Source organism: Leptonychotes weddellii, chromosome 2 (genome assembly GCF_054177405.1).
Source record: "Leptonychotes weddellii isolate Sample4059 chromosome 2, ASM5417740v2, whole genome shotgun sequence".
NCBI lineage: Eukaryota > Metazoa > Chordata > Mammalia > Carnivora > Phocidae > Leptonychotes > Leptonychotes weddellii.
This window is the reverse complement of record NC_138370.1, coordinates 928,671-942,388: the sequence shown is the minus strand read 5'-3', so window position 1 is coordinate 942,388 and position 13,718 is coordinate 928,671. Positions and strand designations below refer to the sequence as shown.

The 13,718-nt window shown below is 53.2% G+C and overlaps 1 protein-coding gene across 1 annotated transcript in view; it reads right to left on the bottom strand.

The window, feature by feature from the left end:
- Positions 1-13,718, bottom strand: part of ARHGEF10 (Rho guanine nucleotide exchange factor 10) — an 85,134-nt gene that overhangs the window by 19,275 nt on the left and 52,141 nt on the right. The window contains exons 12-18 of the mRNA XM_081812879.1: positions 12,982-13,059; positions 12,547-12,726; positions 10,843-10,959; positions 8,888-8,980; positions 5,449-5,619; positions 3,714-3,859; positions 305-485 (exon numbers count right to left, since the gene is read on the bottom strand). Coding sequence (XP_081669005.1) covers positions 305-485; positions 3,714-3,859; positions 5,449-5,619; positions 8,888-8,980; positions 10,843-10,959; positions 12,547-12,726; positions 12,982-13,059 — 966 coding nt within the window. The remainder of the gene's footprint in view (positions 1-304; positions 486-3,713; positions 3,860-5,448; positions 5,620-8,887; positions 8,981-10,842; positions 10,960-12,546; positions 12,727-12,981; positions 13,060-13,718) is intronic.

Genomic DNA, 13,718 nt, shown 5'->3' with positions numbered 1-13,718 from the left:
CTCTGAACTGGGAAACGCAGAAGAGAAATCAGACCTGGGGAGACTGAACGCATCCTACATGGCGGGGTTCCCTGTAAACCCAAAGGATGCACACCAGTGGGGACAAGCTCAAAGATGAGGGTCCAGTGGGCCTATCTGTCTACATTTATCAGCCAACATAAAGTACAGGCTCCAAAGATGGTATCGTTCAACAGCCTGACCATTTCCGTGGATCCTTGGATGCTGCCGAGGCCGAGGAAACAGGGCCTATCCGGTTGGCGCTGACGCCGGCCCCAAGACGCGCACGCACATTAGTAAAGCGTCACTTACTTGGCTTAGCGTTGGCGACCACCGCCAGGCTCTCGGGTGGGTGCACAGGGGGACACCTGTTTTCTCCAGCACCATCGTTTTTGCTATACTCTATTACTTCCACGTGTCCAAGAGGAACGCTCCACTTTAATAAATACCTTTGGCTGGCTGACATTAGCGTGTTGCTGTCCGAGGTGCTGAAAGGAGGAGGCATCAGGATGTTATGATTCATTACAGGTGTTAGTCAGGATACTTTTCATCCCTTAGATATTCAAGTGAGAAACACATCCTGCTTCTGCCTTTCTTACACACAGTTACCATTTGGTTCTGTAAAGTGGCCTCCCAGTGGATGGTAGGAACTCTTCACTGCCTAATCTTGGAAGACGGGAGAACACGGGATGCTGATCTCCCAGAAAACTCTCATGTTCCCATAAAAGCTTAAAAGGAACATGCTGGAGGCTCCCTGATGGATACTTGAGCCAAGATTCTCATGCGTTCTGGCAAATACTGTTAACAGGAAAATCTCCTATGTGCAGAGATATTCTCTGGTTATTTCGTATCAAAGTTCCTTTTTTACTCTCAGTTATAGTGTAACTATTTTAATAAAATTAAATCTTGTCATTATGCTCCATGATTAAAATACTTATTATGTATAAATTAAATGAAAAAATCCCATGACCTATGTAGATTTTTTTTCTCCTTTTACCATAAAATGGAGCATACATGAAGAGAAACACACAAAGCATGGCTGTTCAGATAGGCGGAAAATGCTAGAGCAGACACCTCCTTGACCAGCACCTACTCAAGGCTACAAGGTTACCAGCAGCCTGAGGCCCTCCATGTGCCAGGAACCCGCCCCCCCCACCCCCCTGGCAAGACAATCACTGTTCCTTACTCTGATGATTATCACAATTTGCTTTCTTCAAGATATACATATTTTTTCCAATCAAAATGTAGACAGGAATAACCAAAATGCCGGAGACTATTCTTTAAACCGAAATACTTGGCGTGTTGGAAGCCAACTGGTACCCAAGCACTCCAACTTCCCTCTGATGTTAGAGGGCTTTACTTTTCTTTTTTTTTTTTTTTTTCAGATTTTATTTAGTTATTTGAGAGAGAGAGAATGAGAGAGAGAGCACGAGAGGGAAGAAGGTCAGAGGGAGAAGCAGACTCCCTGCTCAGCAGGGAGCCTGACGTGGGACTTGATCCCGGGACTCCAGGATCATGACCTGAGCCGAAGGCAGTTGCTTAACCAACTGAGCCACCCAGGCGCCCAAAGGGCTTTACTTTTCAATGTCTAGTCTGCGTGGGAAGGGGAAGGAGGAGAAGGCAGAACTCAGACACTGAGTAAGAAAGACTGCGTGTTCTGTAAGTTAGGTGTGCTCTCTACATAAAAAGAGAGGCCCATGAACCTGGCCCCAATTTCTACTCATCCCGTTGTAATCTAAAATCCTCACTCCTACAGAGGTTTGGGGGACCCTGCTGTTCTGATAACCCTTGGGGCCATTTGAACACTTCAGCCTGACCAAAGTGGGTCGTCCCTTCACTGCCTCCTGGGGGTGTCGCTGAGAACACGTCAGTGGGAACTGAACTGTTGCCCTTTCCTCACTTTGTAGAAGGTCATCCGAACCCGGGATCCCTGCCACAGCCCGGGTGTTATTTTAAGGAACAACCCTGGTAGTGAACACAGATAAATCCATTTTTAAGAGTTCATCCACTTCTTGTTCATCTTGGAAGTGTATTTGTCAGCTTGAGGTTTTTAAAATGACATAAAATTTCAAAAGACCCAAACTGACTGAGGAGCACTTGGGGCGCCTGGGGGGTGGCTCAGTCGCTTAAGCGTCTGACTCTTGATTTTGGCTCAGGTCATGATATCGGGGTCGTGAGATCGAGCCCCGCATGAGGCTCCGTGCTGAGCGCGGAGTCTCCTTGAGATTCTCTCTCTCCCTCTGCCCCTCCCCCACTCATGCTCTCTCCTCTCTAATAAATAAAATCTTTAAAAAAACTGGCATATTTTGCAGATTTATTCTGTAGCTGCCTCAGAGCAGGTGAGGACGAGGAGGAACCATAATAAAAACAGATAGTTACCAGGCAGCACCGTGCCAGGCGCAGAGCTGAAGGGCCTGACAGTGGTCCCTGGCCAGACCCTCCCAGGAGTCCCAGGGATGGCTGGCTTCCCCACCATTACTCTGCAGAGCGTGGGCGTGAGGCTCGGCGAGATGGGGTGATTCTCCGGAGCCCTGAGAAGGTTGGAACCCGGGCTGCACAGCATGAGCCCCTGGATGCCCAGCCCCGCCCCGGACTCCCTGCTGGGGCTCCTCAGCACCACAGGGCGGCCACCACGGGAGGACCACAGGCACACATGCTGGCTCCCACCCGGTGATGTGCTCACGGAGGCCTAACACCCAGCTCCTGCTGGGAGAGGGAGCCCTGCCTGTCTCACGGGCCAGTCTCTGTGCTGTCAACCCCCGGAGTGGACGAGTTCGAGCTGCCAGCGGTTTGGCAACTGCATCCCCAACTCCTGAGAGTTTAACGGGGCCTCTCAAGCCATGATGAGCTGCTCAGGACACCACGCCAACGTGCGCTACTTGATAAAGCACCCAGGGCACTCAGCTCAAAACATTCACGTCTGCCTCAGTTCCCTTACCGTCCCTCTCTACCTGAAGACACTAACTCCTCAGATATCGTCAACCAGCTACAACATTCTAGGTGTTAGGGAGCAGTCCTGATGGTAAATGACTTTAAGGATAAGAAATGATGAAGTGGTATGCACTCATTTTCTTGGTTCACAGTGAATATAAACGCCACCGATATAATCATACAAGAAAAACGCTTACCAAAAACGTCTCCACAGGGAGGCAGCTAAAGAGAAAGGATGTGAACAATGATCACAACAAGACTGTAGAGTGATTTAGGAGGGAAATAAAAGAAACACAATGCAGTTTCTGGTTCCAACATTGGCCTTACGTTTAAAGAAAAATATACCATTCGTCCCGAATTTCCTCCAGCAGTGACCTTGTGACTTAACACTGGACCCGTTTAAAAATACACTTGTCTAGGGGCGCCTGGGTGGCTCAGTGGGTTAAGCGTCTGCCTTCAGCTCAGGTCATATCTCGGGGTCCTGGGATGGAGCCCCGCATCGGGCTCCCTGCTCGGCGGGGAGCCTGCTTCTCCCCCCGCCCCCCACTGCTGCCCCTGCCTGTGCTCTCTTTCAAATAAATAAAATCACTTTAAAAAAATTAAAAAATAAAATAAAAATACGCCTGTTTAGGTCCTGGTTCCCCTTCATCACAGGACGAGGTGACGAAGTTCTGCGCACATATCGGGGCAGCTTGAATGGGAGCATTAGCGGAGCCGTCCACGCATCTGGGACGCGGCACGTTCCCGGGCACAGAGCCGATCCCGCGACCTAGGCGCATGCTCACCGTGCACTGACCGTGGCGCACATTAACACATCGCTCAGCATGAAGATGCGGCGCTCCTTGGTTTTAATGATCTCCCCTCTGTCGTTGTAAACGGTTTCTATCATATCGTCGGATCGCACGAGGTACCGATTCCCACTGCTGAGAAGCTGAACATTCAAAGTCACACTTGACATGCTTCCCGCAATCGAGTTCATCAAAAGAAGAAAAAGGGTGAGCGAAAGTCTTACAAAATACAGGAGCATAAAGCATCAAAACTTTGCAGATTTTCCCCTTTACAGAGAATTCATGCACTTCCAATCGTACTTTATGTGTATACTACGCAGAATTCTGAGAGTGGCTTTTTTTTTTTTTTTTAACTACATAGTTTCATGGACAGTGTTTGGAGCTATTCTAAACGGTGTAAGGAGTCTAACCCAGCCCTTGTAAACACAATTCCTCCAGCTAACAGATACTGACTCAGCAAAGGAGGGCTCATTTGTTTTCACCTGTCAGTCATACTCCTTCTCTTTAAATGACTTGCCCCAGTATAAGCTCCATTCCTTACAGACTCTCATCCACAGCCGGCCAACCATTGTTATTTATAACTCTATGCCGACCAGAATGTTTTATGTAAGTGCAATAGCTACTCGGGGATTTTCGTGTTCCAAAGGATAGCATAATTAAGAAAACATCTTAGCTTCTTGTGATACGCCATATTTCATTTCACTGAGCCAAACACAGTACCTTTGGTCCTTTGCAGAGATGCTTTGTACTCATTAGTATGGTAAGTCATATAGAAGTCAGACTTACAACAATTCAGCCCAAAGGAACATGGGGAATTCATGTTCAGATGGTCTGAACACCCAGACGGTGTTCTGATCCTTTATCTGCAGTAGCCAGGCTCATGGTCAACCTATTCTTGACATGCTCACGGGGATGATGAGACTGCGTGCACAGGTTTGGGATCGCTAGCAAGGGACACACACCACTTCCTCATCGGCCTTACTCTGTCCCCACAGATTTGCAAGCACTGTTACCACAGGCAAGCAGGATCCTAAACAACATAACCATCACTTAACGTAATTTTCAGCTCATAGAAATTCCTATATAAATCATTTAGAAGATCAGGAAAAACCTGTTCCTCAAAATGTATTAAAGTTCTTATAGTTAAGCCACTGACTGTCACTATCTGGTAGGAAATTACCCCTACAGACAGAAATGAAAGTGATTTTAGCAATGATAAATACGATATGGAATTATTTAACACCGCTTCTATCAATGAACCTCTTCTTGTGGACCAGGGCTGTAAGTAAGTATGGTGAAGTCTACATAAAATCAGCTTGCTGTTGCAGGAAGAGGACTTGTCAATATAAAGCAGAAATACAGCCTAGGAACTGCTTTCATGCTGTATTTTCCTCACGTTTCCATGATAAACACAGCTTAGTCCATGCAAAGACAGGTACAGATAAGAACGTATGTAACATCCTCTGCTTTGATTACGACCATCTAAGAGGAAACACCGCATTTTGGCAGTAAGATTCAGACCGTGTGAGGGTCTTGTGACTGTGGGAGCCCCTTCCCCGAGAAAACGCGCCCGGACCCGCCCGATGCTCTCCATCGACTTCTGAGGCAGGGCCCTGGGCCGCGGCATCACTGCAAAGCTTCCAGAAGATTAGTAGCAAGTGGCGGGAAGAATGGCGGCTTGTTAGTACAAAGCAAACTGAATCCCAGCACAGACTGAGAAGCCTCGGTCAACCTTGTTCAGGTATCTCTCGTTAATGGCTTTGGCGACGTGCTTGATCTCGCAGCGCTGGTCGGCATCTCTCTTTCTCTCATTCAGCTTCTCCGCTAAGGTTTCCAGCTCTGTCAGCGCCATCTGAAGGGGCAGCCGGTCAGGGTGGCCTTTGGATGTATTCTTCAGCATGTCCTGGGGGAGAAAGACGGTGAAAAGGAGACGTGTGACTGCTGGTTCCGAGGGCGCAGGTGGCTGCCCACGCACGCTCCCAGCTAGGAGCCGCGATGTCTGACGGCCGCATCAGCTACTTCTGGGGGAGGATAAAATAAGCACCGGGGAGAGAGTAATAAGCCAAGTGACTCACGATTTGGATACACACTGGAACAGCTCCTTTTGCAAAAACAAAATGAACTCATTAAATGGCTTTGCTAATGGAAAAAAAAACAGCAATTCCCAATAAAGGGCACCACAAATACGAACGTGCCACATCTGAGAAACATCCCACCCTCTGTAGCTACGTTCAAGGTAACTCCGGCCTGTCTCTCTCAACCCGAGTCGGACCAGCGGACCCAGGCCCCGAAGGTCGGCTTCCAAATGCGAAGTGGGCGGCATTACTCCTGTGCCTCCACCCCATCCCTGCTGCAAGGGAGCCACACACCCTCCCGTCCGTGTCCGCAGGGTCACCAAGGGAAGCGGAGGTTGCACGGAGGACGAGGGAGCGACAATCTGGTGACCGACAAAACGGCGCCATGTGCATCCATCGCGGGAGTCGGCATTCAGGAGCAACATCTAAGTGACAGTCCCGAGGGGGTCACCTCACTTTTCCACCGGACCCTTAGTGTGTCTCAGCTGGCTCACGCAGACCACACCGACTTCTGCTGACGGAGTCAGACGCGGGCGGAAGCACCCTTCTCGCCCGGCCGCCCCGAAGCTGACGCCCGCTCAGCTGGCGTGGGAATGCCACTGGGCCCTCAGCTTGTGACCCGCTTTTCGTCTGAAGAAACCAACCCTCCAGAAGCGATGACATATTTCCGGTCTGAAAGGACCATATATACCGTGCTGTACACGCCTGTTTCCCTACGAATCACTTCAAATCCTATCAAGGCCACGAAGTCATGTCACGACAATTCTGGCTCCAAAGTCACGAGCTGGCGGAGCCAGCCTGGGACCTGAGCACGACCAGGACGAGCACCACAGCAGCGGAGCTGTGGAGGGGGGCAGGGGGTCCTCCAGATGCCGGGAGAGAACCGAGTAAGGAAAAAGGGACGTCTGTCGTTCTGTCCAGACTGAGACTCATGTTGGCCCAACACGGGACAGAGAACGGCAGCAGGATACAGTGAGACAGAGAGTCCTACGGGACCACGTGTCCCAAACCAGCGGGCCCGGAAAAGCCGGGGCCATGCAGCTTTACCCTGGATCAGGGAAGGCTGTGGGGTCCCAGCACCACCAGTAACAGGGCCCAGGAGAGCTGGGATCAGTGCAGAGACAGGGAGAGCAGGTGCCTGATGGGCCAAAGGAAGGGGAAGGAAGCACGCCGGGCCCCATGCCATCCCTCCCCACGTGCGCAGAGCAGAACTGGGGAGGGAGGGAACACGCCCGCCCCGTCTTCCAGCCCGGCCACCAGCCCCCGCGTCCCCCTCAGGCAACAGCTCCCGGAGCATCTTCACTGAGAGCAGGGTCCCTGGGCGACCCACGCAATTCTGTCAGCCGCACAGACTGCACCCTCTGAGTCCAACCGTGCATCTTCCTAAGTGCCCCAGACGCGCCCTGAGCCACCCCCTCGCCTGCCAGGGAAGCCACTCACAGAAACCCGGGAGCTCTCCGGTGAGCCTCCTGGTGCCCAGGTAGACGGGGAGGGAGGAGGGAGCACACACAGGGACTGACCTCACCGAGCCCACAGGCAGCCGGGGGCCACAGCACACCACACCTTCTTCCAGTGCAGAGCCCTCAGGCCGAACTCCGAGAAATGCCGCCCAGGACCACGCCCCTGCTCCCGGCCGGCGCGGGGCTCATGCTTCTGTTCTTTCCCACGGCCTTCCCACCCTTTCTAAAAATATATAATTTGGTAAACACCTGGGCCAAAGGTTTGCCATGATTTATTAATGGCCAAAAGCTGACGAGCTAGATTGAAAACTACACTCAACTTTAATTAACTAAGAACAAGAAACTATTCATGAGCGAGGCGTGAAAACCCAGCAGGGTCGTGGGTGACCAGTGATAACCAGGCATTCACTAGCACGTCACCAAGCACAGTCTGCATGTGAGTTTGAACGTGCGCCACGTGGGTTATAAGGCGGTTATGTCTTTGCCCTTGGTCCCTGTGTCCCCACCTCGCTAAAGAAGGAACTGTCTAACTGGTTCCCTACCGTCTTCCTTCCTCACCGAACTACCCACCTGGAGCCTCCCACATTTGAAGAGCTCGGTAAATACCGGACAACTGGAGGAATAAAACACATTTTCTGGATATTTTGATTTTAGGGGAAAGCAAACAGCTTCTGTTATTAACACTCTAACACGGACGTTGGAAACCAGAAACTGGATCTAATATGTACATATGATAACTGGACACTCGCTGGAAAAGGAACGTGGAAGAGAGGAAGACAGAAACAGCCCATGAGACTAGCCATGGAAGCAGCTGATACGAACAGTCTGACGTGTGTGTGCTTTCGCCCTCGGTTTTGTGAGCACTTTACCTAGCAGGTCCGCTTCTCACAGACTTGGACGGCCACAACAGCAACCACAACCTCAAGGGAAGGGGCCTCGGCAACGATGCCGAGTGCCGGCCCATTTCCAGGGACGATGTCGCCGTTCACCTTTGCTGCATTCCCAAACGCAAGCCACGCCGAGCCGCCTGAGGAATCTGAGCCGGCGCGGACTGACCTCAGAAATGCCACTTCAGGCAGCCCGCCATCCGCCTCTGTGCGGCGGGGCCCCCGGCTTTGGGGAGGACAGGGCCTGCACACAGACCGAGCGCCACGTGGAATGCGTCACATCTGCCCTCAAAACCAGGTTTGTCGGAAACAACACATGCACCAATTTGAATGCTCTTAGTTTTCAACCACTTGGGGTCCACGGGCGAGCCTCTCCACGCACCGTCTGCAGACCGCGCTCACGACAGGCACGGTTTGCCCGAATCGTGACTTGGGCTCCCGAGCCCCCCGTCCCCTCTGGCCACAGAGGGTGGATCGTTTTTCCACCAGACCCCAGACCCAGACCCTGACCTAGACCCCGCCCCAGAAGGGGGCAGATTCCTTTCTGTCCCCAGGAACCCGCGTCCGGCCCCCTCCGCCCCTGCAGGAGCCGGCTGGTGAGGGTCCGCGGCCGTGTCCACGCTCGGGGCCTGCACCCCCCGACTCTGCCCCCCCGTAACCGCTCGGGGAAGGACGGAGGAGGCCGGAGGCAGAACCGGGAGCACAGACGTGGCTTTCAGGCAGATGCTGGGAAAGGTGTGCGTCCTTACCTGGAGCAGCAGAATGAACTGTGGGAACCTCTGTATGGGCTTCATCATCAGACTGTAGAGCGTGACGCGGTCGGGGCTGGACTCCTGGCACTGCTGTGGGGAGAAGCCCGGCTTACTCGCGCTTCGGGGCTGCGGGGGTCCCCACCTCGGTCCCACCACAACACAGATGCCTCGGCAGGCCCAGAGCCCACGCCCGTCTTCACTCAACGGAGACAGTGCGTGCAGATTTGCCGCAAAATCCTCCCCACACCTGGATTGCACCACACACATGCTTGCACCTCTGAGTCCAGAGCGTGTTTGCATTCGATGCTTTACGGGCCACCTCTGACTGCCAGGCAGGGTTTGTCCATTTACAAACGCATTTCAACCTTCTAGGGACTGAGCTAGTTTCTGAGATTCTACAACCACCTGAAAACTGCATTTACAAAAAAATAAAGAGGCGCCTGGGTGGCTCAGTCGTTAAGCATCTGCCTTCGGCTCAGGTCATGATCCCAGGGTCCTGGGATCGAGCCCCGCATCGGGCTCCCTGCTCAGCGGGGAGCCTGCTTCTCCCTCTCCCACTCCCCCTGCTTGTGCTGTCTCTCTCACTTACTCTCTCTCAAATAAATAAAATCTTTAAAAAAAACAAGAAAAATACCCCAGAACCCCAAATAGGAGTTGCCAGGGCCCTTAAAAGCAGCCTGGCCCACACACTGGGGCGAGTTCTCTGCGGTGGCCACTGCCGTCCAGGCTTGGCTCTGGGGGCGAGGGCCTCGGGGTGAGGGGTGGGGGTGACCTGGGCCTGTGTCCTGTGTGAGCTGCCCCAGGAGCGGCTGTGGCAGAGGATGTCTGGTCCGAGGGCGGCTCTCCCACGTGGCAGGGGCTTCCTAGTCCCTCGACGCGCCTCCCTGAGCCGGGGAGGGACGCTCCAGTGGGCCGGACCACTGCACACCGGGGTGGGGTCTCCAGCTAAGGGAGCGGTGTGGTCGGATGGCAGGGCGAGGGCCCAGCCCCACCACCACCAAGGCCACTCAGCCTCCTGGCACCAATTCCCAGGCTAGGCCAGGATGACACACGCCCTTGTCCCCAGGCCACCTGGCAGGAGGTCACCTGACAGTGGGGGCTGCGGCTGGCCCCTCGGCTGACATCCCAAGTACCGTCAGTGTCCGCCAAGACAGTTACAACCTCCTCCGAGGCAGGGAACGTCTGAATGTGTTTCCGTCCCCCAGGAGCCGTGCTGTGATATGGAGAGCCCGCCGAGCACCGAGACCCCTGAAGCTGAGGGCTGGTGACCAGGGAAGGGGTTGGGGGTGGGGAATTCAGCCTCAGTGTAACCGGCCAGCGAGAACGTCACCTGAGTCCACTCGCTGCAGGTAGCAGGAGCTTCGAGAATTTAAGTAACAGGGACAAACCCTGGCTCAAGGTTTTATGACAGGAACTGGGGCCTCGTGCAAGTGAGGTCTGGGGCCGGTGGCTGGCCACGGTGACGGACCGTGGCTAAATATCCCAGGTCAGCAACTCCGCATCGTCAACGTCAGACGCACCTCACCTCTCACCAGAGCCCTCGGCCCATGGAGGGCCCGTCCTGCGGCGGTCAGCTTATTGCCGTGACTCGAACGGGGCCGGAGAGCTCCACCCCAATCCCAAACGTTCTTTCTGTTGCCCCTAATGCCATGCTGAAGGACAGGAGGCCAAAGGCAGCTTCCTCTGGGATCGGACCTTACCTCTCGGCCTGCCCATCCATCCACCCCCTTCCAAGGATGTGCAAATAAAGGTTATTTTCAAAAAGCTCTGCCACCCCTGAAAACTCATCTTCGTTTCTAGACCTGAGCCAACATGTCGGTACCAATATCTTTATGACAAATAACACGATATGTGTAGAAGCAAAGTGCGGTAAAACTTCACTACAAAGTATTTTGACATGGAACCTGTGATCAGAGGGTGTGAAAACCCAAGATGAAAAAAAAAGTGCTTACCTTTAAAAACTCGAGAAAAGCAGGCTTTGTAGCACACGTTTTCTTGAGGATTGCCACCGCTGTGCTGAAATTATTCACGTACTCGCTATAGGCATCGAGCACCATGGATTTGGAAAACTGAAATAACAGAGAACAGTGAGAACTATCAGCAGTGCGCAGAGCCCAGGGCCTCCCTCCTCCGGGACGTGATAGAAGATCCAAAACCTGCCCTAAAAGTAAGCTCTCAGTCACTGCGATGTTTCCACAGGACACACTTCATTACGACCCCGTGTGGTTTTTCTTCTTCTTTAAGCAACCTTGTTGGGAATTGTTTCAACAGCGGGTCGATCTCACTTCGCTCACCCCAATGTGCTTGTCGGCATCCTTGTTCAGGTCCCTGGCGGTCTGGCCTTCAGCTAAGCGGTGTCCCTGACTACAGACACCCATCTTTAGCTTCCGGTCAGTCCTCACTCTGGATTTCACCTCCAGAGGAGGACGCCATGCAGGCCCCTACAGCCTGCCTGGCGGGCCCTGAGCGTCCCCTGGAAATGCTCCGGGGGAGGAAGGAAACTGATTCCCTCCTGCTTCTCTGGCAGAGGGGCCACGCTGGTCCCTGTCCTGTTTCCCTAGAAACACCAAGAGGCCTCCCTCTGGTATTCTCCTAAGAGCCCACAAATTCTCAAGATAAACAGGCATATCCATGAGCAGGTATCTGATGTGACCGTCACTTACAGAAAAAATGCTTTCATCTCAACTATATATTGTCTAGGGTTTTTTCCTTTTAAAAAAAAATGTTGCCAAGGCCAATATTTCAAGAAGATGGAGTAATTGTAGACAGTGAACGTATAAAACAGCCAGAAAATGCAACTGCAAAGTAAATATGCAGTTTCCTCTTTGTTTTCCATAAAGACCCCCAAAAGGCATCATGCAAATGTTTTAGTAAGAACTCCTGTTCCCGTGTTGTGTTCGAGGCATCCTGTAATTTATACACATCCTGTCATTTACATACGTCATCAAGCCCACACAATTCTATAGGGAAAAAGGTTTTTCGTGTCATTATTACAGCATTTGCTTAAACGGCCACTTGAACCTTCAATCTGATACCCCTTTGCTCCCGTAAGCTCCCACGTCCAGACGGAATACTTACTAAGCATAATACACATGGTTCATAAACGGGACACGGACGAAAGGGCTCAGAACTGCCGATGCACATAGGAGGCTGCTGGCTTCCAGGGCGGGAAACGTGAATGCACGCCCCCGCGTCCTGTGTCAGCAGAGGCCTCGAGACGGCGTCTGCACAACAGGGCCCGGGCCACAGAGTACTGGCTGGAGGGGACACGTGGGTATTTTCCGCTGCCCCCCGACAGGGACAGGGAGCAGGGCGAGACCCACCTGCCCCGGGGGTGAGTGGGACAGAGCGGCACACCGTCCACAGGGCCCCGGCTCGCCACCAAAGCCCTGCTCCCACTGCGCCGTGAGGCACAGGATAGAGCTGGTGGCATCCCAGATACACGCCCGGCGAGCCTCCGGATGGTGTCCTGACCACGTGCACCTGAGCCCTCGCCTCGTGTGCGCTGAGCACAGCACTGTGACCCCACGGTGGCCCCAGACGGCACCGAGGCCCGCTGCTAACCCGGACACCCAGCGTGAGGTGCCCCCCGAGCACGGAAACCAGGGCAAAGCACAGGCGAGCTCTGTGGGGCGGTGGGGTCCGCCAGCAATTACCGAAGCCACGAAGACGTCCCCGATGGTTTCCACGGAATCCCAGTCGGCCACGCGGCTGGCCAGCGCAATCTGGAACATGCCGTGGCACTGCAGCAGCTCTTTGATTCGGTAGAACACCACCTTCAGCTTCCTCTCGCTCAGGATCTTTGGCTCCATCTCCGACAGCGGCTTCTCGTACTGCTAACGAAGACACGCGGGAAGACGGGACAGGCTCTTTAGAGGGTGCGCTGAAAACATACGGAGACATCCCCTCACGTACGTCACGGTTCACGCAAACCCCACGACTCTTCACGTCCACACACAGACCCAACACTCAGCGTGTCCTGGGACTTCCGCCACTGTGATCACGTCATGGCTCGTGTGCGCGCGTAAACCCGCGGGTGTGCAAAAGGCCCGGGAGGCCCGAGTCTCCCCCGCGACACGACGTTTCGGTACCTCCAGAATCCTCTTCAGAGCATCCACGTAGTTCTTTTCGCTGTCGACCACGGAGCCCAGGATGTATCTTCTCACGACCTGTTGGCGGTTGGAAAACACAGCGGTAAGCAAACTGCTGCAGAAAACAGAAATTTCACTTCTTGTGGATAAAGAACTTTCTTGTTCTGTTTCTTGGTCCTCAAAACAGGAGGCAAAGGAAACCTCCACAGGCCTCTAGGGCGCTTTGAACAGTGTGTTAGCTAACGTTACAGGCACAAAACCTACTTTCCCTGTTGCCACGGTCACGAAATAGGTCAAACCTCAAATTAGAAACCGTAAGGACAGCAAGACAAGTGATGTTACAGTAGGAACGTCAACAACTGTGAGCTGAAGTAACGGTATCTTCTGGGCCCTACGCTGCGTTACGGGATGTTCCAAGTAGGACTAAAGTATGAAAAGAGCCGTTCCAGTCTTAACTCAAAGAATGCTAGCAGCGGAATAGATCGAGTGAAATTATTATTGCCAAGTTGTAGAAGGAGAAACAGCTTTGAAAGGTGGAAGACCAGGGGCGCCTGGGTGGCTCCATCGTTGGGCGTCTGCCTTCGGCTCAGGTCATGACCCCAGGGTCCTGGGATCGAGTCCCGCGTCGGGCTCCCTGCTCCGCGGGAAGCCTGCTTCTCCCTCTCCCACTCCCCCTGCTTGTGTTCCCTCTCTCATTGTGTCTCTCTCTGTCAAATAAATAAAATCCTAAAAAAAAA